At 55.5% G+C, this 24,320-nt stretch overlaps 1 protein-coding gene across 1 annotated transcript; it reads right to left on the bottom strand.

Annotated features, from left to right (window-relative positions):
• Window positions 1-8,366: 8,366 nt before the first annotated feature.
• On the bottom strand, window positions 8,367-24,320 carry RAB11B (RAB11B, member RAS oncogene family). The gene is made up of 5 exons (XM_054466423.2): window positions 23,911-24,320; window positions 14,309-14,504; window positions 10,573-10,766; window positions 10,299-10,379; window positions 8,367-9,435 (listed from the first exon to the last, which is right to left on the bottom strand). Exons 1-5 carry the CDS (start codon window positions 23,948-23,950, stop codon window positions 9,290-9,292), a joined length of 657 nt encoding a protein of 218 aa, XP_054322398.1. The 5' UTR covers window positions 23,951-24,320; the 3' UTR covers window positions 8,367-9,289.

Genomic DNA, 24,320 nt, shown 5'->3' with positions numbered 1-24,320 from the left:
AGTCCCAGCTGCTCTGGAGGCTGAGGCAAGAGGATCACTTGAGCCCAGGAGTTCGAGGCCAGTCTGGGCAACATAGTAAACTCACCCACCCCATCTCTAAGACAGATCAACTTTTAAAAAAATACTGCACTATATGTTCACTTAGTACAAGCACACTTTTGCACATAATCACAGTATAACCTTCAAAATCAGAAAATTAATGTTCATCTAGTATTATCATGTAATTCCCAGAGCCCATTCAAAGGCCAGGTGCAGTGACTCATGCCTGTAATCCCAGCACTTGGATCATTTGAGGTCAGGAGTTTGAGACCAGCCTGGCCAACATGGTGAAACCCTGTCTGTACTAAAAATACAAATAATTAGCTGGGTTTTGTTGTGGGCACCTGTAATTCCAGCTGCTCATGAGGCTGAGGCAGGAGAATTGCTTGAATCTGCAAAGTGGAGGTCGCAGTGAGCGGAGATCTTGCCACTGCACTCTAACCTGGGTGACACAGCCAGACTCTGTCTCAAAAAAAAAAAAAAAAAGTTTCCAATAAAGTCCTTTAAAAATCTAAAGTCCAGGCCAAGCACAGTGAGTCATGTTTGCAATCCCAGCTCTTTGGGAGCCCAAGGCAGGAAGGTCTCTTGGGTCCAGGAGTCTGAGATCAGTCTGGGCAGCACAGTGAGACCCCATCTCTACAAAATAAAATAAAAATATTAGCCAGTTGTGGTGGCATCCTCCTGTGGTCCCAGCTTGGGAGGCTGAAGTGAGAGGCTCAATTGAGCCCAGGAGTTCTGGGCTGCAGTGAGCCATTACCTCACCACTGCATTCCAGCCTGGGCAACAGAGCAAGATCCTGTGTCAAAAAACAAAAAATCCCAAATCCATCCCAGGATCATTGTTGTATTTTGTTGTTATGACTCTAATTTAGTCTCTCTTTCTGGAACATTTTATCAATCTTACCTTCTCTCCATGACATCAATATTTTTCAAAAAATTCTGGGCTAGTAATTTTGCAGAAAGTCCTTCCATTGCTGTTTGTCTAATACTTTCTCATGATTTTGCATTTGTGGCAGGAAACAGATGTGACATTGTGTTTTCAGGATGCATACAGTGTTGATTTTGTCCACTATTGATTGTGCTAACTTGGTTCAAATGGTGTCTGCCAGTTTCTCCAGTGTGAGTTAGTATGTTACACTTTGGTGTTTTGTTGTTGTTGTTGTTTAATATTTTATTTAATTTTAATTAATTTTTTTTTTTTTTTGAGACAGAGTCTCACTCTATCACCCAGGCTGGAGTGCAATGGTGTGGTCTCAGCTCACTGCAACCTCTGCCTCCCAGGTTCAAGGGATTCTCCTGTCTCACCTCCCGAGTAGCTGGGATTACAGGCCCGCACTACCACGCCCAGCTAATTTTTGTGTTTTTAGTAGAGGGAAGTTTCACTATGTTGGTCAGGCTGGTCTTGAACGCCTGACTTCAAGTGATCTGCCCACTTCGGCCTCCCAAAGTGCTGGGATTGCAGGCAGGAGCCACCACGCCCCACCAATTTTTTTTTTTTTTTTTTTGGCGATGGAGTCTCACTCTGTGGCCCAGACTGGAGTGCAGTGGCGCCCTCTTGGCTCACTGCAACCTCCGCCACCGGTTCAAGTGATTTTCCTGCTTCAGCCTCCTGAGTAGTTGTAATTACAGGCCCGCACCACCACGTCCAGCTAATTTGTGTATTTTTAGTAGAGATGGGGTTTCGCCATGTTGGCCAGGCTAGTCTTAAATTCCTAACCTCAGGCGTGAGCCATGGCACCTGGCTTTACACTTTGTTAATGAGTGCTTTCTGGGGAGATACTTCGAAAGTAATTAAATAGCCTGTTCCTCAACACATTCAGTTTCCAAGATCTTAATATCAATTGATGACCCTTGCCTGAGCCAGTTATTACCATAATGGCAACCAAATGGTGATTTTCTTTTTTGAGACGGAGCCTTGCTCTGTCGCCCAGGCCGGAGTGCAGTGGCTGATCTCGGCTCACTGTAAGCTCCGCCTCCGGGGTTCACGCCATTCTCCTGCCTCAGCCTCCTGAGTAGCTGGGACTACAGGCGCCCGCCACCTCGCCCGGCTAATTTTTTGTATTTTTTTTAGTAGAGATGGGATTTCACCGTGTTAGCCAGGATGGTCTCGATCTCCTGACCTCGTGATCCGCCCTCCTTAGCCTCCCAAAGTGCTGGGATTACAGGCGTGAGCCACCGCGCCCGGCCCCAAATGGTGATTTCTTTCTTTTTTTTTTTTTGTTTCTTTTCTTTTTTTTTTTTTTTTTTGAGACGGAGTCTCGCTCTGTCGCCCAGGCTGGAATGCAGTGGCGCGATCTTGGCTCACTGCAACCTCCACCTCCCAGGTTCACGCCATTCTCCTGCCTCAGCCTCCCGAGTAGCTGGGATTACAGGCGCACGCTGCCACGCCCAGCCAACTTTTTGTATTTTAGTAGAGACGGGGTTTCACCGTGTTGCCCAGGCTGCTCTCAAACTCCTGAGCTCAGGTAATCCGCCCACCTCAGCCTCCCAAAGTGCTGGGATTACAGGCGTGAGCCCCCGCGCAGTCCCCAAATGGTGATTTTCTAATTCCATCTTGGAGCATTTCCTTACTAACTGGCTCAACAAACTCTTCCAGGCTGACTTGTCTTGTTTTTGCCTGCCCCAGGCCTGGACTCAACCATTTTTCCGAAGAGCCCTGGTTCATTTTAGTGGCGAATGATATTTTATTTATTTATTTATTTATTTATTTAGAGACGGAGTCTCGCTCTGTTGCCCAGCTGGAGTGCAGTGGCGTGATCTCGGCTCACTGCAACCTCCGCCTCCCGGGTTCACGCTATTCTCCTGCCTCAGCCTCCCGAGTAGCTGGGACTACAGGCGCCCGCCGCCGCGCCTGGCTAATTTTTTGTATTTTTTAGTAGAGACGGGGTTTCACCATGTTAGCCAGGATGGTCTCGCTCTCCTGACCTTGTGATCCGCCCGCCTGGGCCTCCCAAAGTGCTGGGATTACAGGCCTGAGCCACCGCGCCCGGCCAATTTTTTATTTTATTTTATTTTGAGATGGAGTCTCCCTCTATTGCCCAGGCTAGAGTGCGGTGGTGCAATCTTGGCTTACTGCAACCTCCGTCTCCTGGGTTCAAGCGATTCTCCTGCCTCCGCCTCCTAAGTAGCTGGGACTACAGGTGCGCGCCACCATGCCCAGCTAGTTTTTTTTTTGTATTTTTAGTAGAGACGGAGTTTCACCGTATTGGCCAAGTTGGTCTCAAACTCCTGACCTCGTGATCCACCTGCCTAGGCCTCCCAAAGTGCTGGGATTAAAGACGTGAGCCACTGTGCCTGGCCTTAATTTTTAAATACTAAATAGAGACTGGGCTTGCTATGAGGCCCAGGCTAGTTTTGAGCTCCTGGGCTCAAACGGTCCTCCTGCCTCGGCCTCACAAAGTGGTAGGATTACAGGCGTGAGCCACTGTGCCTGGCAGAGAATTTCATTTATTTATTTATTTATTTATTTTTGAGATGGAGTTTCACCCTGTTGCCCAGGCTGGAGTGCAATGGAACGATCTCAGCTCACTGCAACTTCCGCCCCCCAGGTTCAAGCAATTCTCCTGCTTCAGCCTCCTGAGTAGCTGGATTACAGTCGCGTGCCACCATGCCCGTCTAGAATTTGCATTTTTAGTAGAGACGAGGTTTCATCATGTTGGCCAGGGTGGTGTCGAATTCCTGATCCCAGCACTTTGGGAGGCTGAGGTGGGTGGATTACTTGAGGTCAGGAGTTCAAGACCAGCCTAACCAATATGGTGAAAGCCCATCTATAATAAATATACAAAAATTAGCCAGGCATGGTGGCGTGCACCTCTAGTCCCAGCTACTCGGGAGGCTGAGACAGGAGAATTGCTTGAACCTGGGAGGCAGAGGTTGCAGTGAGCCGAGATTGTGCCATTGCACTCCAGCCTGGGTGACAGAGCCATTCTGTCTCAAACAAATAAATAAATACACAAAAAAGAAAAGAAAAAAAGAAGGCTGGGCACGGTGTCTTACACCTGTAATCCTAGCACTTTGGGAGGCCAAAGCAGGCGTATCACATGAGGCCAGTAGTTCGAGACCAGCCTGGCCAATGTAATGAAATCCCATCTCTACTAAAAACACAAGAATTAGCTGGGCATATGCCTGTAATCCCAGCTACTTGGGAGGCTGAGGCATGAGGATCACTTAAACCCAGGAGGTGGAGGTTGCAGTGAGCCGAGACAGAATTAGACTGACTCAAAAAAAAAAAAAAAGGACCCGTCTCAAAGAAAAAAAAAGTAACCTGGCTGGGCGGTACAGTGTCTCACGCCTGTAATCTCAGCATTTTGGGAGGCTGAGGCGGGCGGATCATGAGGTCAAGAGATGGAGATCATCCTGGCCAACATGGTGAAACCTCGTCTCTACTAAGAATACAAAAATTTAGCCTGGCATGATGGTGTGCACCTGTAGTCCCAGCTACTGGGGAAGCTGAGGCAGGAGAATCGCTTGAACCTGGGAGGCAGAGGTTGCAGTGAGCCGAGATCTCACCACTACACTTCAGCCTGGCGACAGAGCGAGACTCCATCTCAAAAAAAAAGGAAAAAAAAAGTATTCCAGAAATAAGAGAAGGAATACAATTTACATATAACCATTTCATAACCACTAATGGATTACAAAGCTTGGTAATGCTCATTAGCAGCTGCTAATGCCACAAAAGAGGGGAACATTAATGTAATGTGTCTTCTAATGTATGTACATGTAGGCAGCGCTCAATCCAGTCCTGACTCTAATCAAACCTTTAGGTGGTTTTTTTTTTTTTTTTTTTTTGAGACATGGTCTCGCTCAGTTGCCCATGCTGGAGTGCAGTGGTACTATCTCTGCAACCCAACCTCCACCTCCCAGGTTCAAGTGATCCTCCTGCTTCAGCCCCTGGAGTAGCTGGTATTACAGGCACCTGCCACCACGCCCAGCTAATTTTTGTATTTTTATTAGAGATGGGGTTTTGCCATGTTGGCCAGGCTGGTCTTGAATTCCTGACCTCAAATGATCTGCCTGCATTGGCATCCCAAAGTGCTGGGGTTACAGGCATGAGCCACTGCACCCACCCCATAAAACATTTTTTAAAAGTTGGTATACTTCTTCCCAGTCTCCATTCATTCCATTCATTCATTCATTCACTGTCACAGTGTCTCCCTCTGTTGCCCAGGCTGGAGTGCAGTGGTGTGATCACAGCTCACTGCAGCCTCTACCTCCCTGACTTAATTGATCTTCCCATCTCCTCCTCCTAAGTAGGTGCGTGCCACCATGCCTGGCTAATTTTTGTATTTTTTGTAGAAACATGGTTTCATCATGTTGCCCAAGCTGGTCTTGCATTCCTGGGCTCATGCAATCTGCCCGCCTTGGTCTCCTGAAGTGCTGTAATTACAGACGTGAGCCATGCTCTCAGCGTTTCTTTATTACTTTTTTAGAGACTGGGTCTTGCTGTGTTGCTCAGGTTGGACTGTAACTCCTGGGTTCAAGTGATACTTCTCTCTCTCTCTCTCTTTTCATTGGCAGTTTCTACTTGAAATCCTCCTGTTGCCCGGGCGCAGTGGCTCACGACTGTAATCCCAGCACTTTGGGAGCCCAAGGTGGGCAGATCGCAAGGTCAGGAGATAGAAACCATCCTGGCTAACACGGTGAAACTCCATCTCTACCAAAAAAAAAAAAAAAAAAAAAATCAGCCGGGTGTGGTGGCATGTGCCTGTAATCCCAACTACTTAGGAGGCTGAAGCAGGAGAACTGCTTAAACTCAGGAGGCGAGGGGGAGGGTGCAATGAGCCGAGATCGAGCCACTGCACTCCAGCCTTGGCAACAGAGCGAGACTCCATCTCAAAAAAAAAAAAAAGAAAGAAAGAAAAAAGAAATTCTCCTGTCTCAGACCCAGAGTAGCTGGGACTACAGGTCACACCACTGTGCCCGGCTATCTTCCCAGCCTTTTATCTGGGCATTTTATCCACTTCTTAAGAGTTTTCTGACTCATAGCTGGTACTCAATAAACGCTCGGAGAAGCCTCATAACTTAGCGGTTACACACACAGTTCTGGGTTTGAAACCTGTCTGCATCTTACTAATTGTGAGACCTTAGGGGAATCACTTAACTTCTGTAAAAGGGGCCGGTATATTATGCCCACCTCCTTGGGTTGTTGCAAATAACAAATAATGATGTGTGAAAGATTTAACACGGTCCCTAAGAAAAGTAAATGTAGAATTGCCATATGGGCCAGGCATGGTGGCTCAAGCCTGTAATCCCAACATCTTGAGAGGCTGAGGTGGGTGGATTTCTTGGGCCCAGGAGTTCAAGACCAGCCTGGGCAATACAGTGAGACCCCCCGCCTCTACAAAAAATACAAAAATTAGCCAGGCATCGTGGCGTGTGCCTGTGGTTCCAGCTACTTGGGAGGCTATGGTGGGAGGATGGCTTGAGCCTGGGAGGTGGAGGTTGTAGTGAGCCGAGATCACACCACTGCACTCCAGCTCGGGCGACAGAGTGAGACTCCATCTCAAAAAAAATTTTTTTTCCGTTTTTAAGACAGGGTCTCGCTCTGTCGCCCAAGCTGGAGTGCAGTGGCACGATCTCTGCTCACTGCAAGCTCCGCCTCCCGGGTTCACGCCATTCTCCTGCCTCAGCCTCCTGAGTAGCTGGAACTACAGGTGCCCGCTACCACGCCTGGCTAATTTTTTTTTGTATTTTTAGTAGAGATGGGGTTTCACCATGTTAGTCAGGATGGTCTCAATCTCCTGACCTCGTGATCCACCCGCCTTGGCCTCCCAAAGCGCTGGGATTACAGACGTGAGCCACCGCGCCTGGCCAAAAAAAGTTAAGTTTTATGTTATGTGTATGTTACCATAATAATAAAAGATTTAAGAACAGAGTCTGGCGGAGTGACCAGGACGTGCTTATTAAAGCACTGAAATCAGAGTAATTAAACTGGCATTGCTGGCCTCTGACTCTTAAAGGGACATAGAGTATGTCAGTCAGTCCCCATCTCAGGCCTAGCAGATAGTGGAGACTCTAGAAATATTTGTTGATCTTTTGACTGCTTGAAATTCAAGGTGCTAAGGCCAGTCACGGAAGCTCATGCCTGTAATCCCAGCACTTTGGGAGGTCGAGGCGGGTAGATCATCTGAGGTCAGGAGCCAGCCTGGGCAACACGGTGAAACTCTGTCTCTACTAAAAACACAAAAATAAGCTGGGTGTGGTGGCATGTGCCTGTAATCCCAGCTACTCCAGAGGCTGAGGCAGGAGAATCCCTTGAACCTGGGAGGTGGAGGTTGCAGTGAGCCAAGATCACGCTACTGCACTCCAGCCTGGGTGACAGAGCAAGACTCTGTCTCAAAACAAACAAACAAACAAACAAACAAACAAAAAAAACTCAAGGTGCTTTCTTGCTTAGCACCCAATGCGTCTGTCCACCACATGACCTGCCCTGCCCAAACCCAGGGGAATCCATGTCTCCGGGGTCTCTGTGAATGGGCCTCAGAGCCCAGGGTGCCTGGGTGCCTCCAATTCTGCCAGTTAGCTCTGTGCCAGGCTGCTCCCTGGGCCTGGAGCACACACCTTGGCGCATTCCAACTCCTGTGTCTAAACAGCTCCCAGCGACCTGGAGCTCTTCCAGGAAAAGCTGTCTGCGATCCCCTATCCCTCCAGACAGGGCAGCCGGTCTAGAATCAAGAGGCAATGGTGCTGTCCTCTCTCATGGGTCCCCAGGGTCTCCAGGGTGTGGGTGGCCCCTTCAGCTAGAGGCTGGAGCTTTTGGACAGCTGCTGGCAGCTCACACTGGTCCCAAGGTCACCACAGGGGTGAGGTGGAGGGAGACGCTGGATCCTGGGAAGAGGAACTCCATGCCACACATTTTGCTGTCCCTGGCATTTCCCCACTGGGCCCTCCTCCCGTGTCAGTCTAGGGTGGAGACAGCTGGCATCACCAACATCCACTGGGCAAGGCACCCTCGTCAGGACCCCATGGAAGGGGAGGCCCTGGCAGGAGACAAAGTGATGAACCCTGGCCACTGCCCTTGGCTCCCGTCCCCACCAGGGGGCGCCTGCAGGCCCGGGGTCCTAGGACCCGGGGAGTTTAAGGTCAAGGACAAGCAGAAGCCTTCCTTCCCTCTCTGCCACAGGGGCAGCTTGGTGAAGGCCCACCCCAACTGCGCTGGCCGACTTCCACGCTGCCTTTGGCAGGTGCTGGGGTCCTCTCGCTCCCTGTGGGGTGGGCCGGGGAGACGGGGGGAGGTCCGGCCTGCATTGGGGAACATGCAGCGAGAGAGTCCTTGGCCCAGGAGCTGGCGCCTGGCGGAAAGAAAGAAGACAGAGGTGCAGCGGCAGGTTTCTGTACAGGAAGTCAGATTATACATTTCAGTAATGGGAGGGGTGATGGGGACGGGGCAACACTGCAGGGGCCACAGGGAGAAGAAGAGATCGAGAGCTGGGGTTTGGCGTAAATCTTACAAAGTGTATAAAGAATCTGTGTTTCTCTACATTAACAAAAACCAAAGGCTACAAGAGCGGTTGTATATACAAAACACGGAGATATTGCTTCACTTGCAAACAGGTTCCAGACCAGATGGGGAGACGAGACAGAGGAGGGGGGCAGGGAGGGCCGAGAGGGCGCGTTGCGTGCAGGAGAGGGGAGGGGAGAGGGGAGAGGGGAGAAGGGAGAAGGGAGAGGGGAGAGGGGAGAGGGGAGAGGGGAGGGGGGGGACGGGCTTCTCCCTGCATCAATCAACAGGCAGAGGTGGGAGGCCTGTGCGAGCTGCTGTGCGTGGAGGAGCGGGTGGGCGCTGAGAGCCCGGGGGGTCCGCCTGCCCCGGCCCCCGCTGCCTGGTTCTTCGGGCTTTGGCCCAGAGCAGGGTTCTGGGTGGGGACGACGGGCTGGCTAGGCCACCCGGTCACAGAGGGAGGCAGGCAATCGCTCCCTAGAGTCGGCCGAGGAAAAGGGGAGAAGGCGGCGCCGTCCCCCCGTCCTCCTCGCCTCTGGCCAGTCCCGTCCATCCTGCCGCCCTCCCCACCCCAAGACGCCCGTGGGGACCCGAGTTTCATGGGTGCAGCAAACCGGGGCTTCTAGCTTTTCCCCGGGCAGGACGGGGGTAGCACTGGCTCCTGTCCTTCGTGGGCCCCGGCCCGGCCGTGCAGAGCTCACTGGGAGGGCTGGAGCGAGCCGGCCACAGAGGGACAGCAGGGAGGGGCCGGAGGACACCGTGGCGGGGGCGGGCGGAGGACGTGCACGCACGCTGGGCGGAGGCGTGGGGGTCACAGGTTCTGGCAGCACTGCAGCTTGTTGGGCTTCTGTCCGTCCGTGGTGGGCGGCACGCTGATGTCTACCACGTTGTTCCCCGGGGACTCGTCGTGGGCAGCGCGGTCTGCGATCTGTTTCTGTGACACGATGCGGTAGATCTCTGCAAAGGGGGTACAGGGGGACGTGGGGTGAGCCACCACGTGCCCTGCCTGCCGAGGGGGGACCTCTCCCTGCAGTACTCCAGAGCCCCTCTCCAGACCCCCACAGCGCCCCCATCACATCAGGGGTAACAAGGACAGGGGCTGCGCACCCAGCCACAGCAGGACCCACATCTGGTCACAGCCAGCCCAGGCCTCTCACTCCCTAAGATCAGAAGCGCCCTCCTCCCTCAGAGGTAAACTCCCAGAAGCCAAAAGGCTCCAGGTCCCCGCGGCTACCCGCCTCTCTGCAGCGCCAAGAGTTACGGCAGGGCCCATCCCCAGGAACTGGGGCCAGGGGGTCTCTGTGTCCCCAGTGCCAGCAAGGGCTAGACCTGGTCTGACCCTGTGAAGTGTCCAGGTGGACCGGCAGGTTTAACAAGCAAAGGTTAGGGGCGGTGGTGGAAAAAAATCAAACAGGCCAGGTGCGGTGGCTCACGCCTGTAATCCCAGCACTTTGGGAGGCTGAGGCAGGAGGATCACTTGAGCCCAGGAGTTCGAGATCAACCTGGCCAACATTGTGAAATCCCATCTCTACTAAAAATTACAAAAATTGGTGGGCGTGGTGGCGGGCACCTGTAATCCCAGCTACTCGGGAGGCTGAGGCAGGAGAATCGCCTGAACCTGGGAGGCAGAGGTTGCAGTAAGCTGAGATCAAGCCACCGCACTCCAGCCTGGGCAAAAGAGCAAGACTCCATCCCGCCCCGACAAAAAAAAAAAAAGAAAGAAAGAAACAAGCAAATGAACAAAACAAGCAAAGGTTCAGAGGCCGTGTTCCACCCTGCCTGGCTGGTGCCCTACCCACACCCATCCGGTCCCCGGCCACCTGTGAGGATATTCTTGAATGCTTCCTCTACGTTAGTGGAATCCAAGGCTGAGGTCTCGATGAAGGACAAGTTGTTCTTTTCTGGAACAAAGAATACTGCCTAGGTGAGTGGGCAGGCAGGGTGACAGGCTCCCACACGCTCTCAGGGACCCCGCCCACCCACCTGGCCCATCCCAAGGCCACTCCTCAGGGAAGGGTGGCCAGGGCCCCAACACTGTGAGGGGCCTCCTGCCTTCCAGACATCTCTCTGATGCCTGCGTCTCCGTGCGCTCACCTGCGAAGGCGCGGGCCTCGTCAGTGGGCACGGCCCGCAGGTGGCGCAGGTCACTCTTGTTGCCCACCAGCATGATGACGATGTTGCTGTCTGCGTGGTCCCGCAGCTCCTTCAGCCAGCGCTCCACGTTCTCGTAGGTCAGGTGCTTGGCGATGTCGTACACCAGCAGGGCGCCCACTGCGCCACGGTAGTACCTGCGGGGTCAGGGACCCATGAGCCTCTCTGGAGGACGACCATGGGCAGCGGCGGCCTCACGGGATAACAGCACACGTCACGCCCAGGGTGGGTCATCCAGGGCCGAGCCAAGGGGCAGTCATTGCGGCCTCAAGGGAAGGGCGTGTGTCTGGAGGCCCCAGCGCTGCTCCCTGGATCCAGCTCTGAAATGTGGGGGTCTGAAGAGGGAGTTTGGGAGCTGGAGATAGAAGATACCATGAGGTCATCAAAAAAAAGGAAGAAGGGGCTGGGCGTGGTGGCTCACGCCTGTAATCCCAGCACTTGGGGAGGCTGAGGCGGGCGATCACTTGAGGCTGGGAGTTTCAGACCAGCCTGGGCAACATGGCGACACCCCCATCTCTACTAGAAAAATACAAAAATTGGCCGGGCGCGGTGGCTCATGCCTGTAATTCCAGCACTTTGGGAGGTCGAGGTGGGCGGATCACCTGGCACCGGGAGTTCGAGACCAGCCTGACCAACATGAAGAAACCCCGTCTCTACTAAAAATACAAAATTAGCCAGGCATGGTGGCACATGCCTGTAATCCCAGCTACCAGGGAGGGCGAGGCAGGAGAATTGCTTGAACCTGGGAGGCAGAGGTTGCGGTGAGCCAAGATCACACCATTGCACTCCAGCCTGGGCAACAAGAGCGAAACTCTGTCTCAAAAAAAAAAAAAAAAAAAAAAAAAAAAAAGGAAAAATATAAAAATTAGCTGGGTGTGATGGCATGTGCCTGTAATCCCAGCTACTCGGGAGGCTGAGTGGAAGGATCACTTGAGCCTGGAAGGCCGAGGTTTCAGTGAGCCGAGATCACGCCACTACACTCCAGCCTGGAGGACAGAGCGAGACCCTTTCCAAAAAAAAAAAAAAAAAAAGTGGGGGGCAGGGAGAAGGAAACAGCAGCAGCGCAGTGAAAAGGGCACTGCCTACCATACAGGGCCAGGCTCAGCCCACTGAGGAGACAGACATCCACTCTCAGCACTTCGGGAAGCTGAAGTGGGAGGATTGCTTGAGCCCAGGAGTTCAAGGCTGCAGTGAGCTATGATCACACCACTGCACTCCAACCTGGGCAACAGAGCGAGACTTTATCTTTACAAATAAATAGGACGGGCGCGGTGGCTCACGCCTGTAATCCCACCACTTCGGGAAGCCGGGGCAGGTGGATCACGAGGTCAGGAGTTCAAGACCAGCCTGACCAAGATGGTGAAACCCTGTCTCTACTAAAAATACAAAAATTAGCCAGGCATGGTGGCAGGCGCCTGTAATCCCAGCTACTCGGGAGGCTAAGGCAGGAGAATTGCTTGAACCCTGGTTGGGGGGGGGGGGTGGGCGGAGGTTGCAGTGAGCCAAGATTGTGACACTGCACTTCAGCCTGGATGACAGAGTGAGACTCTATCTCAAAAAAATAAATAAATAGGCCAGGCACGGTGTCATGCCTGTAATCCCAGCACTTTGGGAGGCCGAGGCGGGCGGATCACCAGGTCAGGAGACTGAGACCATCCTGGCTAATGTGGTGAAACCCCGTCTCTACTAAAAATACAAAAAATTAGCCAGGCGTGGTGGTGGGCGCCTGTAGTCCCAGCTGCTCAGGAGGCTGAGGCAGGAGAATGGCGTGAACCCGGGAGGCGGAGCTTGCAGTGAGCTGAGATTGCGCCACTGCACTCCAGCCTGGGCGACAGAGCGAGACTCTGTCTCAAAAACTAAAACTAAAAAATAAATAAATGAATAAATAAAATTAGCCAGGCATGTTGGCGCACGTCTGTAGCCCCAGCTACTCAGGAGGCTGAGGTAGGAGAATCGCTTGAGCCCAGGAGTTCAAGGCTGCAGTGAGCTATGATCACACCACTGCACTCCAACCTGGGCAACAGAGCGAGACTTTATCTTTACAAATAAATAGGACGGGCGCGGTGGCTCACGCCTGTAATCCCACCACTTCGGGAAGCCGGGGCAGGTGGATCACGAGGTCAGGAGTTCAAGACCAGCCTGACCAAGATGGTGAAACCCTGTCTCTACTAAAAATACAAAAATTAGCCAGGCATGGTGGCAGGCGCCTGTAATCCCAGCTACTCGGGAGGCTAAGGCAGGAGAATTGCTTGAACCCTGGTTGGGGGGGGGGGGGTGGGCGGAGGTTGCAGTGAGCCAAGATTGTGACACTGCACTTCAGCCTGGATGACAGAGTGAGACTCTATCTCAAAAAAATAAATAAATAGGCCAGGCACGGTGTCATGCCTGTAATCCCAGCACTTTGGGAGGCCGAGGCGGGCGGATCACCAGGTCAGGAGACTGAGACCATCCTGGCTAATGTGGTGAAACCCCGTCTCTACTAAAAATACAAAAAATTAGCCAGGCGTGGTGGTGGGCGCCTGTAGTCCCAGCTGCTCAGGAGGCTGAGGCAGGAGAATGGCGTGAACCCGGGAGGCGGAGCTTGCAGTGAGCTGAGATTGCGCCACTGCACTCCAGCCTGGGCGACAGAGCGAGACTCTGTCTCAAAAACTAAAACTAAAAAATAAATAAATGAATAAATAAAATTAGCCAGGCATGTTGGCGCACGTCTGTAGCCCCAGCTACTCAGGAGGCTGAGGTAGGAGAATCGCTTGAGCCTGGGAGGTCAAGGGGTCAGTAAGCTGCAATTGTGGCACTCACTCCAGCCTGGGTGACAGAGCAAGACCCTGTCTGTCTCCAAAAAAGAGGAGGTGACAGCCAGGCACGGTGGCTCACGCCGCCTGTAATCTCAGCACTTTGGGAGGCCGAGGCGGGTGGATCACCTGAGGTCGGGAGTTTGAGACCAGCCTGACCAATATGGAGAAACCCCATCTCTACTAAAAATACAAAATTAGCCTGGCGTGGTGGCATGTGCCTATAATCCCAGCTACTCGGGAGGCTGAGGCAGGAGAATCGCTTGAACCCAGGAGGCGGAGGTTGCAGTGAGCCGAGATCGCGCCATTGCACTCCAGCCTGGGCGACAAGAGTGAAACTCCATCTCAAAAAAAAAAAGAGGAGGTGACAGAGAGACAGATGTACCTGAGGGATGAAGGAGATGGGAAGGAGCCCAGAGGACCTCAAGACGGTGGTGGGAATGGCTGGGGGGCTTGGGAGGGGTCCAGAAAAAGGCAGCTGAGTGGGTCCTGATGGCTGGGAAGCCTTTGCAGGGAATGGGGGCCAGGCCCGGGTAGGAGGACAGGAGGCATGTGGGACAAGGTGTGGGCACCAGTGAGGAGGGAAGCTGAGGGAGGAGGAAGGCTGGGATGCTGGCTGGGCAGGGGCAGCAGCAAGGCGGAGTGGCCTGAGCCAGGTCCTCACTGCACTTGGTACCCAGAGATACCCTGGTGCGGCCAAGGCTGGGCGCTGGTCAGCCTGAAGGTCCCATGGCACATGGCTAAGGTGTTCTTCCAGCCTCACTCCCTGCTCTTGGGAGCACACTCTCCCCTTCTCCTGCCCAACTCCTACACAACCTTCCAAGCCCACGTGCTGCACGCCCATGCCCCCAAATCTCAGTGTCCCTGCCCAGGCTGCTGACACGCACGCGGAGGTGATGGCGCGGTAGCGCTCCTGGCCAGCGGTGTCCCAGATCTGCGCCTTGATGGTCTTGCCGTCCACCTGGATGCTGCGGGTGGCAAACTCCACGCCGATGGTGCTCTTGCTCTCCAGGTTGAACTCGTTGCGGGTGAAGCGCGACAGCAGGTTGCTCTTGCCCACGCCCGAGTCCCCGATGAGCACCACTGGGCAGGAAGGCGAGGTTCTGTGAGTCCCCACGCTCCACCCGCTACCGCCCCCACAACCTTCCCACTGGTTCCCTGGGTGCTGCACCAACGCGGCTGCCAACGGTGTGGAGGAGTCGGAGATGCCTGAAGCCCAGAGCCTGCAGGCGCTGTGCTAAGTGGTGCAGAAGTGAAGGGAGGCTCTTGCCTTCCAGAAACAGCCACTGCGGATAGCACAACACCTGCCTGTCTCTGGTCCTCACAGCAGGGCTGTCCCAGCTGGGGCAGGGGGACCCAGGCAGCCAGGCAGGCAGAGCAGCTCGAGATCCATCAGCCCTGAGCCTCCACCTGCAGCCTGGTGGCTGGGCAGCCAGACACGGCTTGAGAAGGCTCCTGAGCGGGGTGACCTTGGGCAGGTCACTTCACCTCTGGACTACTTTTTCCAAATGTGTGAACAGGGAGGCAGTCACAGGAGGAGGAAGTAAGAGCAGGTATGGCCAGGCACGCTGGCTCCCTCCTGTAATCCCAATGCTTTGAGAGGCCAAGGCGGGCGGATCACTTGAGGTCAGGAGTTCGAGACCAGCCTGGCCAACATGGTGAAATCCCGTCTCTATAAAAAATACAAAAATTAGCCAGGCGTGGTGGCTCACGCCTGTAATCCCAGCACTTTGGGAGGCCGAGGCGGGAGGATCACGAGGTCAGGAGATCGAGACCATCCTGGCTAACATGGTGAAACCCCATCTCCACTAAAAATACAATAAAATTAGCTGGGCATGGTAGCGGGCGCCTGTAGTCTCAGCTACTTGGGAGCCTGAGGCAGGAGAATGGCGTGAATCCAGGAGGCGGAGCTTGCAGTGAGCCGAGATCGTGCCACTGTACTCCAGCCTGGGCGACGCAGCGAGACTACATCTCAAAAAACAAAAATAATAATAATAATAACTAGCCAGGCGTGGTGGCAGGCTGAGGCAGGAGAATCGCTTGAGCCCAGGAGGTGGAGGTTGCAGTGAGCCGAGATCGCATCACTGCACTCCAGCCTGGGCAACAGAGATTCCGTCTCCCCCCACAAAAAGAGCAGGCATCGCACAGGAAGGGACACGAGTAGGCAGCTGTCACGGTTGTTGTGGTTTCTGGTCAGGGCGTGGGAAGGGTCACTGCTCCAGGTATGTAAGTGACAGGGCATGAGGAGCTACTCCCACCTCAACCCCCACCTCTCCTGGTGCAGCAAACCCACATCCAGCTTCGGCAAAGGTGGCTGAGTGGGGAACAGGAATGTGCCCTGAGGACGAAGCCTGGAGGAAAGAGCCTGCAGCCACCTCCCACCACCCCTGTCCCCAGGGTCAGGTCCCCTGCTGAGCTGCAGGGAGCTCCAGCGAAGGCCAAGTCCTCATTCAAGGGGCAGCCGCGCGGCAGTCCACGCGTGTGCACAGCTCCTCACAAGTCTCCGACACAGGTATGCATTGTCCCAGGAGGTGGGTGCGCAGCAGAGCAGCTTGCCAAGATGCAAACCCTGGCCCAGAAAGGAGTCAGCGCAGCGTGGACAGCAGGGAGATGAGGGTTTGTGGGCAACAGCACCCAGGGACAGGGGGCCTGAGCCCAGTTGACACGGGGTGTGCAGCAGGCCTGTCTCATGCTGGCCAAGGAGCATCAGGAACGCGTTCCCTGAACAGAGCAGGTGCCGGCTGGTCAGGCCAGGGGTGAGCCGCCTTGGAAACTGTTTCCTGTCCCAGCCATGGAAGCACTGTCCCTACAGGCCCAGCCACCCCACGCTCTGGGGTGGGGTCTGGGTGAGCTGTCTCCAGACCTCTGCAGAACATACCACGTGGGGAAGATCAGTGTGTGTGCGTGCACTTGAATACAGCCAACCAGATGCCCCAGCCAGAAGCCCCATGGACCCCCAAGGATGGGCCTTGGGCCCTGGCACCTGAGGCTGGGTTGGCTCAGTGGCTTGGTCAGCCCTGGTCCCAAGGAGTTAGGGGGCATCCACTGAGGATGAGGCTTCCTTGTCCGGGCAGAGATGGGCATGGCTGTTCCTCCTGAGCTCGGGGAGGTGCTGGCAGCCAGGCTGAGCCCTGGCTGACCCAGAGGGCCGCTGGCCCCACGCGGGACCCCTGCCGCATTGAGGGAGCAGGGCCTGGAGCCCACCAGGCAGCCCTCCTCTGCCCTTCCCCTGGCCACACTGTGGGGCTGTACCTACACGCTTGGAATCTTCCTTCTAGAAAACATTCTCTCCTGACCCAACTTCCTGCCTCGGGCACTGGAAGGCATCGTCTACACTCACGCATTGCACCTCCTGTCCCCCAGTCCTAGAACTCCAACCAAGCATGCTTTCGCCCCCACAGTCAGCGTCAGCCTCAGCCACCGCCACTCCCCTGGGCCTGTGCAGCAGGCACCCAGCCAGCTCTCCCTCCTTCCCTGCCTTCAGGGGCTCCACACCCCGACTCCTCTCCTCACAGTCACTCCCACTCAGTCTCCCACTCCACCTTCGCACCTCAGGGAGCCTCAGGACAGGCATCTCTGTCCACACCCAGTCCCCAGGTGACCCCATCCAGGCTCATGGCTGTAAATGCCAGCCATGGGCTGGTAACTCCTATATTACCTCTCTCTCTAGAAGCCCAGACTGGCGTGCCCATTGTCTCCTTCATGTCTCGTCAGGGGCCCCAGGCCCCTCTTACCCAGTAGAGCAGAGCCAAGCTCCCGATCACTCCCTAAGCCTGCCCACCCACCCCTCACCTACCCCTCCTTATCTTGGTTAACTTTGGCTTGGTCCTACCAGGCACTCACGCCAGAAACCTGGGGTCATTCTCGACTCCTTCCTTTCTCTCGCATCTCAGAGTCTATCCTTCAGCACATCCAAACGGATCGAAGAGAAGGGAGGACGAGGGGTGCACCCCACCATGTCTCCCTGGGCGATTCCATTCCAGACTCTCAGACCCTGGCAGGTATTGTCTGTGCAGTCCCTGTGTCACGCTCATCACCAACCAAAAGGCTGTCCTCCTGCAGCAGCCACCAGAGGGCGCCCGTTGAGTGCCGAGCCGGGGCACCTCCCTCCCTCTCGCCTCTGCAGACAACCCTCCGTGGCCCCCACCTCCCGCAGGGGAAAAGCCCCAGTCCTCCCCGCTGCCCACAGGGCCCTCCCCTCCTCCCTCTCGCCCCCTGGCTCACCCTGCTCCAGCCACACAGGCCTCCATGCTGTTCCCCCAATACGCCTGGTGCGATCCTGCCTCAGGGCCTTTGCACAGGTTTCTCCTGCTGCCAGAAACACTCTTCTCCAGGCACCCACCTGGCTCCCTCCCTCATCCCCTTCCTGTGGCCCCTTAAATACCACTTGGCGAAGAAGGCTCTCCCTGCTATGCTACTAAAACTCTACTCTCCGAATTACCCTGTTCCCTGGCCCAGCTCTTCCTCCGTCACTCTTGCCACTCTCTCACCTGTCAGGTGGCATTTATCTTTTGCCAGTCTGCCCCAAGGGCAGGAATCAGGTCCTGGCACAGTGCTTGGCACACAATAAACACCCAAGAAAATGTCTGTCAAGTGAACAAACAAAATGCCAAAAAGGCTGGCAGAGCCTCCCAGGCATGCCCTCTGCCCCATACCTAGAGGATGCCAGGTCACCACCCTTGGGCCACAGGTGAGGAGGGCAGGATCAGGCAGCCCCTACAACCCCACCTGGGACACCCTCTGGTTGGCTGCTTGGAAGCCAAGAATAACAAGAACAAGAAGAATATTCGATGAGCTTGTGCTAACAAAGCTCTTGATGTGCATTATTTCGCATAAGCCTCATGTAGCCCATTTTTACAGATGAGAAAACTGAGGGTCGGATGGGGAACGGGGTGCGGGGCAGAGCAGGACCCTGAAGCTATGCATGTTTGCGGGCTTGCCCTCACCTCCCAACGGTGCTCCCCAAGTGACTTGTCTGGAGCCACCGCCTGGGAAGTGAGCCAGGCAGGATTTGAACCCAGGTCTTCTGCATCCACAGTCCAAGTTCTTCCTTCCCAACTCACTGCCACACTCACTGTCCTACCCCAAACCTCAGCACGTGGCTTGGGCGTCGTGGTTCTGCCTTATGGGGTGGGCATTGAGGCTCTGGGCACCCCAGCTCCCACCGCATGGGGCAGCCTGTCCCCCTGGGGCAGCCAGCATACTCCTACTCATCCTTCAAGACCCCTCGGCTCAGACCTCTCCTCTCCCCAAAGACCACTGCTTGGCCTGGCGTGCAAGACCTAAGACCATGGGGCTGGCATTCTCTCACGTCACCATGGGTGCCCAGCACAGGGCTACCAAGTGGACTTCAGAGAAAGACGGAAAGATGCCGGGTACAGTGGCTCATGCCTGTGATCCCAGCACTTGGGGAGGCCGAGGCAGGCGGATCATTTGAGGTAAGGAGTTTGAGACCAACCTGACTAACATGGTAAAACCCCGTCTCTATGAAAAATACAAAAACTAGCCGGGTGTGGTGGTGGGCATCTCTTGTCCCAGTGACTTGGGAGGCTGAGGCAAGAGAATCATTTGAACCCGGGAGGCGGAGGTTGCAGTGAGCCGGGCTCGTGCCACTGCACTCCAAGCTGGGCGACACAGCGAGACTCAATCTCAAAAAAAAAAAAGAGAAAGACGGAAAGAGGTGGAGTGAATGTGGGCGTGTGGCCCAGCACCTCCCAACCAAGCCAGTAAGGATGAGAATCGGCTCCCAGGCCACTGGGGACCAAGATGGACTCACTGTGGGGACCCCCATCTACACCACCAACCTTAACCTCCTTTCCATGGCAGCTACGGGAGCCTGGCCAAGGCCAGGGAAGGTCAGGGAGGTCTGCTCAGTTCTCACGTCCTCAGGAAATAAGACAGGAAACTCGGGCCGTGCCCAGGCATTCCCGACACCCTCACACCATTCCAGCCTTGCCCCAGCGGTACAGCCTTAGGGGCTCCTCAGCCCCATCAGTTTCTTTGTTTTTGTTTTTTGTTTGTTTGTATTGAGATGGAATCTCCCTCGCCCAGGCTGGAGTGCACTGACACAATCTCAGCTCGCTGTAATCTCTGCCTCCTGGGTTCAAGAGATCCTCCCGCCTCAGCCTCCTGAGTAGCCGGGATTATAGGCGTGCACCACGATGACCAGATAACTTTTTGTATTTTTAGTAGAGGTGGGGTTTTGCCATATTGGCCAGGCTGTCTCGAACTCCTGACCTCAAGTGATTCACCCACCTCGGCCTTCCAAAGTGCTGGGATTCCAGGCATGAGCCACAGCACCCAGCCCCATCAGTTTTGCCCTCAAGCACCTTGGCCATGCTGGGTCCCCAGTGCTTTGCAGGCCTCAGCTGTCCACATTCTCAGGGCTGCCCCAGGGACAGATGTAAATATTATCATTCTCCCTGAACAGCTGGGGACACTCAACCCAGAGTGACCAAGTCAGAGCAAAGGCCAAACGGCCACTGAACAGATCAATGGCAGGCCAGGTGCAGTGGCTCACACCTGTAATCTCAGAACTTTGGGAGGCCAAGGCAGGTGGATCACTTGAGCTCAGGAGTTTGAGACCAGCCTGTCAACATGGTGAAACCCCGTCTCTACTAAAAATACAAAAATTAGCCGGGCATGGTGGTGGGCACCTGTAATCCCAGCTACTCAGGAGGCTGAGGCAGGAGAATCATTTGAACCCAGGAGGCAGAAGTTGCAGTGAGCTGACACTAAGCCACTGCACTCCAGCCTGGGTGACAAAACAGGTGAATGGCAAAGAGGCTGAGCTGCCCAGCCAGTCCCTGGCACTGGGTGCCCGATGCAGAGAGGTGGCCAGTGGGGCAGCGGCGGGGCTGGTCCAGGACGCAGGCTGGGAATGAAAACGTCATTGTCTAGGACACAAGCAATCTGTTGTCTTGGGGAAATAAAGAGCCCTTGAGGACACAGCTCCGAGCATTTCCACATAAGTTGGTGGCTTCACTGGCTGGGAAGCGACGCCCCTACCCCAGACATGCCACTTGGCTGACAGATCAGGCAAGCCCAGTTGGCAAAAACAAAGAACTGGCACCTCTGAGAAGTCCTGGGTGCCCTGGCCTGCCCCATGACAGTGTGGTGGCCCTGGGGACCCAGACCCTAATGCTCAGGCAGACTGAGAGGCCCTTCAGGGGAATGGTGCCCCCATTCCGGCAGAGCCTGGTGGAGCCAAGCAGTGCCCCATCCCTCCCCTGGAAGCTGGTCCTAAGCATCCTAGGCCCTAGGGACCGGCACTGGGGGCTGCTCTTGTCTCAGCTCTTCTCTGGGGAGGTGTACAGAGCCAGGGCACTGGAGGGACCCCCATTCTAAATGGGGAAGATGGTATGTTTGGGTCCCCAAACAGAAACTGGAACAGCAGGCCCACTGTAAGGTCTGCCCAGGCTTGAGGGCTGGGAGCTGCCTCGGGAGCCTCAGCAGAGAAAGAGAAGCACCAGGCAGGCCCGTTCCCTGGGGACAGGGGCCACCTTGTCTTTGGGCAGGGGAGGGGTGGACAAGACCCAGAGGACAGGGCCTGGGGCAGCTGCGGCCCGTTTCCCCCACGACCCGTGTCCTCCAGGGCCAGGTGAGCCCTGATTGGCCAGGGCCTCTAGGGTAGGGGAAAGGCTCCGAGAGGGCCTCAGTGGCCCTTGGGGACACAGCTGCACCCATGGAGTCCCGAGTCCATCAGAAAAGAAATCTGGGGTCCCACAGCAATTAGTGGCAGGCTATGAAAATGGCCTGTGGCTAAAGGAGAAAATGTTAGGAGGATAAATGTGAGGCTCTATAATTAGGTACAAATCAACAGTGTCATTCCTGGGGGAGGGAAACAACATTCACGGAGGAAAACAAACAGCGCATGGGGCATCACCCGGGGGATCTGCTGGCCTCGGCCACTGAGGTCAAGGGAGCCAGTGTGTGATGTGGCCACCGAAAAAAAAAAAAGGCAGGGGCCAGGCGCAGTGGCTCATGCCGGTAATCCCAGCACTTTGGGAGGCCGAGACAGGTGGATCACCTGAGGTCAGGAGTTCAACATCAGCTGGCCAACATGGTGAAACCCCGTATCTACTAAAATACAAAAATCAGCTGGGTGTGGTGGGTGCTTGTAATCCCAGCTACTCGGGAGGCTGAGGCAGGAGAATCGTTTGAACCCGGGAGGCGGAGGTTGCAGTGAGCCGAGATTGCGCCACTGCACTCCAGGCTGGGTGACTAGAGTAAAATTCTGTCTCAAAAAAAAAAAAAAGAAAAAGAAAAATATTGAAAGAGAATAGAGGAGGTCCTCTGATGAGGCACAGCTGTGAAGGTGAGACGGCAGATGACCAGTTTGGGAAACGCTGACCTTTTGGGTTAGATTTTTGCTACCAACTGGCTTGAGAAAGTCAGCAGGGCACCTGCTAGACTCAGTAAAAGGAGGCCAGTGTGGGGAGGGCAGTGGGGCAGGCACCCCCTCCCACCCACACTGCCTGCCCGCCAAATGCCAGATGCCGCAGAAGCTAGATCAGTGTTTCCAGGAAGCAGTCTCTGCAGACGAGTCCCGGGAACCACACAGCCTCTCCATTGCTCCTGACCCAGTAACTGTTCTGCTGGGAACGCACTTCTAGGAAATAATCCAAAGGGCAAAACCATGACTTGGGCAAACACTCGGAGCTGGGTCATTTAACACAGCAAAAGGGCGAAAATAACAAGCAGGGGATAACCATAGAAACCTGGACGGGGCACGTGGGGAGCAACACCCCTGCCCTGGCAGTGCCACATCTGGGTGGGTGCCCAGCCAGGACCTGGGAGCAGCTGCCTCAGGGTAGGCTGAGTGGAGATGGCACCCGCTCAGCAGGACCCAAAGTTTAGTCCCCCTGTCTCCAGACGGCCCTTTAGAATCCCAGTCTCCAAAACTCTTCCAAAGCTTCCTCCTGCCATGAGGGCAAGACCCTGGGCCTGGCACCTGCCGACCACAGAGCCTCACCCACCAGTGACATTATCAACCTGTGTGCAGCTGCCAGAGCCCTCAGTGCCGCAGGACGACTCTAGGCCCTTGCAGAGGCACTTCCTCTCCCTCTCCTCGGAAGGCTTTCGCCACACGGACAGCCCAGGTGGGGAGACCTCTGCCCCATTCCCCACAACCACAAGACGCTGGATGAGACCAGACACAAGGCCCAGCTAGGCCTGGTGCAAGCCACAGAGCACACTCTGAGGAATGGCTCAGCGAGGTAAGGATACCAACAGCTGATGTGGGACGCAGGCCCTCATAGAGCAGGCCGCAGGGTGAAGGCACCTTGGATCCAGGGATTAGCTCTCAAGGGCTGCCATTGTCAGCCAGGAAGCCCAGCAACCAGGGCAGACCACTAGGCCAAAGTGTAGCTGGGCACAGAAGGCTCAGCTGAGAAACAAGGGACTCCAGTTTCCTCCAGCTGGAGGAAGCTCCCCAGCTGTTCCCAAACGGGCAATGGCTGCCTGATCTACCTAGGCCTTATTTGATGCTCCTAGAGCCCCCTCAGTCCCTCGGGCGGGGAAGACCCTCCAACAGGCTGGCTGGGGCCACGGCCATCAGTGCGCACATGTTGGAAGAACTTGGTCTAACAATCCCAAGTCCCAGATGCTGGCCACAAGCCCCCTAAGACACGCTTCCTAAGTGGTAAGGCCTACAGGTGGCCTGGGCTCAATTGGGCTCCAACACTTATAAACTGTGTCTTTGTAACTCTGGGCCTCAGTTTCCCAATGTGTAAAAAGAGAGGCTGGTTAATATCAACCTCAAAGGGCTGCAGTGAGGATTTTAGTTAATTCGCGTAAAGTGCTCAGAAAAATGCAGGCACTGGCTTAGCGCTGTTGAGAGTTCTGAGTGAAGAGATGGAATTCTTGCTGCACACACGGGTACCTTTCCCCTCAATCCCAGCTTTGCACCCCAATCCAAGGATCCCACCACCACACACCTCACCCCCAGGGCCTCATCTCGGCCCAGCCCCCACTGCCTGCCCCGCCTCTCCCGGGCCCCACCCCCAAACACGCTGCCCCAATCAGGACAGGCCTCGTGAAAGCCCCGCCCCCCATTTGCCCAGGCCCAACCTACCAATTGGTCACGCCCATCACGCCTTAGCCCCGCCCCCCAAAACCCCGCCCCCATCGCGAACCACGCTTTCAGCCCAGCCCGGCCCGCCAAATCTTGGGAAGGCTCCACCCCCTCCGGAGGCCCCGCCCTAACGGCCTCGCCCACCGCTCCGGGCCCCACCCCTTCTAGGCCCCGGCCCCGGCCCGGCGCATCCTAGGTCCCCCAGGTCTCTCCGGGCCTCCGGCTCCGTATAGCTGCGCATCCTAGCCCGAAGCTGATGCTGCCCGGTCGGCCCCGGCCTTCCCGGCTGCCTGACCCGCCGGGCCCCAAGCCCCGGGCTCCGGCCTGGGCCCAGCGGCCTGGAGCGCGGCCTTGGCCCGTCTGCCCGCCGCCTCGCCGCCACGACCTCGCCCGTCTGTGCCCCACCGGCCGCACCTTTGAATAGGTAGTCGTACTCGTCGTCCCGGGTCCCCATTGTCCTGGCGCTTCCGGCGGGATCGGCAACTCCGCAGCCCCACCACAAACACCCGACGGGGGCGGAGCCGGCTCCGCGCAGAGCGGCGGTTGAATGGCCTATCAGCGGCGAATGGAGTAGCGACGGGCACCCAGCGGAGCCAATCAGAGGTGGAAGTAGTGCTCTGAGGGTGGGCGCCGCTTGGTATCCACCCTCCTCGCCCTCGGTGTCCTGGGGAAAGGCGGAAGGATTGCGGACCTTTTTGAAGTGATGGACGAGCTAGCCTATCAGGGGCGAGCTTAAGAGGGCGGGGCGGAAGACTGGAGGAATGAAATGGATTGACAGACCAACTAACTAATGAGAGGCTTGATTGAGAACCTACCCGACTATC

The sequence above is a fragment of the Pongo pygmaeus genome, chromosome 20 (assembly GCF_028885625.2).
Source record: "Pongo pygmaeus isolate AG05252 chromosome 20, NHGRI_mPonPyg2-v2.0_pri, whole genome shotgun sequence".
In the NCBI taxonomy this organism is placed as follows: Eukaryota; Metazoa; Chordata; class Mammalia; order Primates; family Hominidae; genus Pongo; species Pongo pygmaeus.
This window is presented reverse-complemented; position numbering and strand designations above follow the sequence as displayed.

What these genes read in the sequence shown, in the direction of transcription:
- RAB11B (XM_054466423.2), bottom strand. Translation starts at nt 23,950, where the DNA reads ATGGGGACCCGGGACGACGAGTACGACTACCTATTCAAAG. An exon ending in GTACGACTACCTATTCAAAG is followed by an intron (nt 14,505 to 23,910) that starts GTGCGGCCGGTG and finishes CTTCCTGCCCAG; the next exon opens with TGGTGCTCATCGGGGACTCG. An exon ending in TACCGCGCCATCACCTCCGC is followed by an intron (nt 10,767 to 14,308) that starts GTGCGTGTCAGC and finishes CTGACCCCGCAG; the next exon opens with GTACTACCGTGGCGCAGTGG.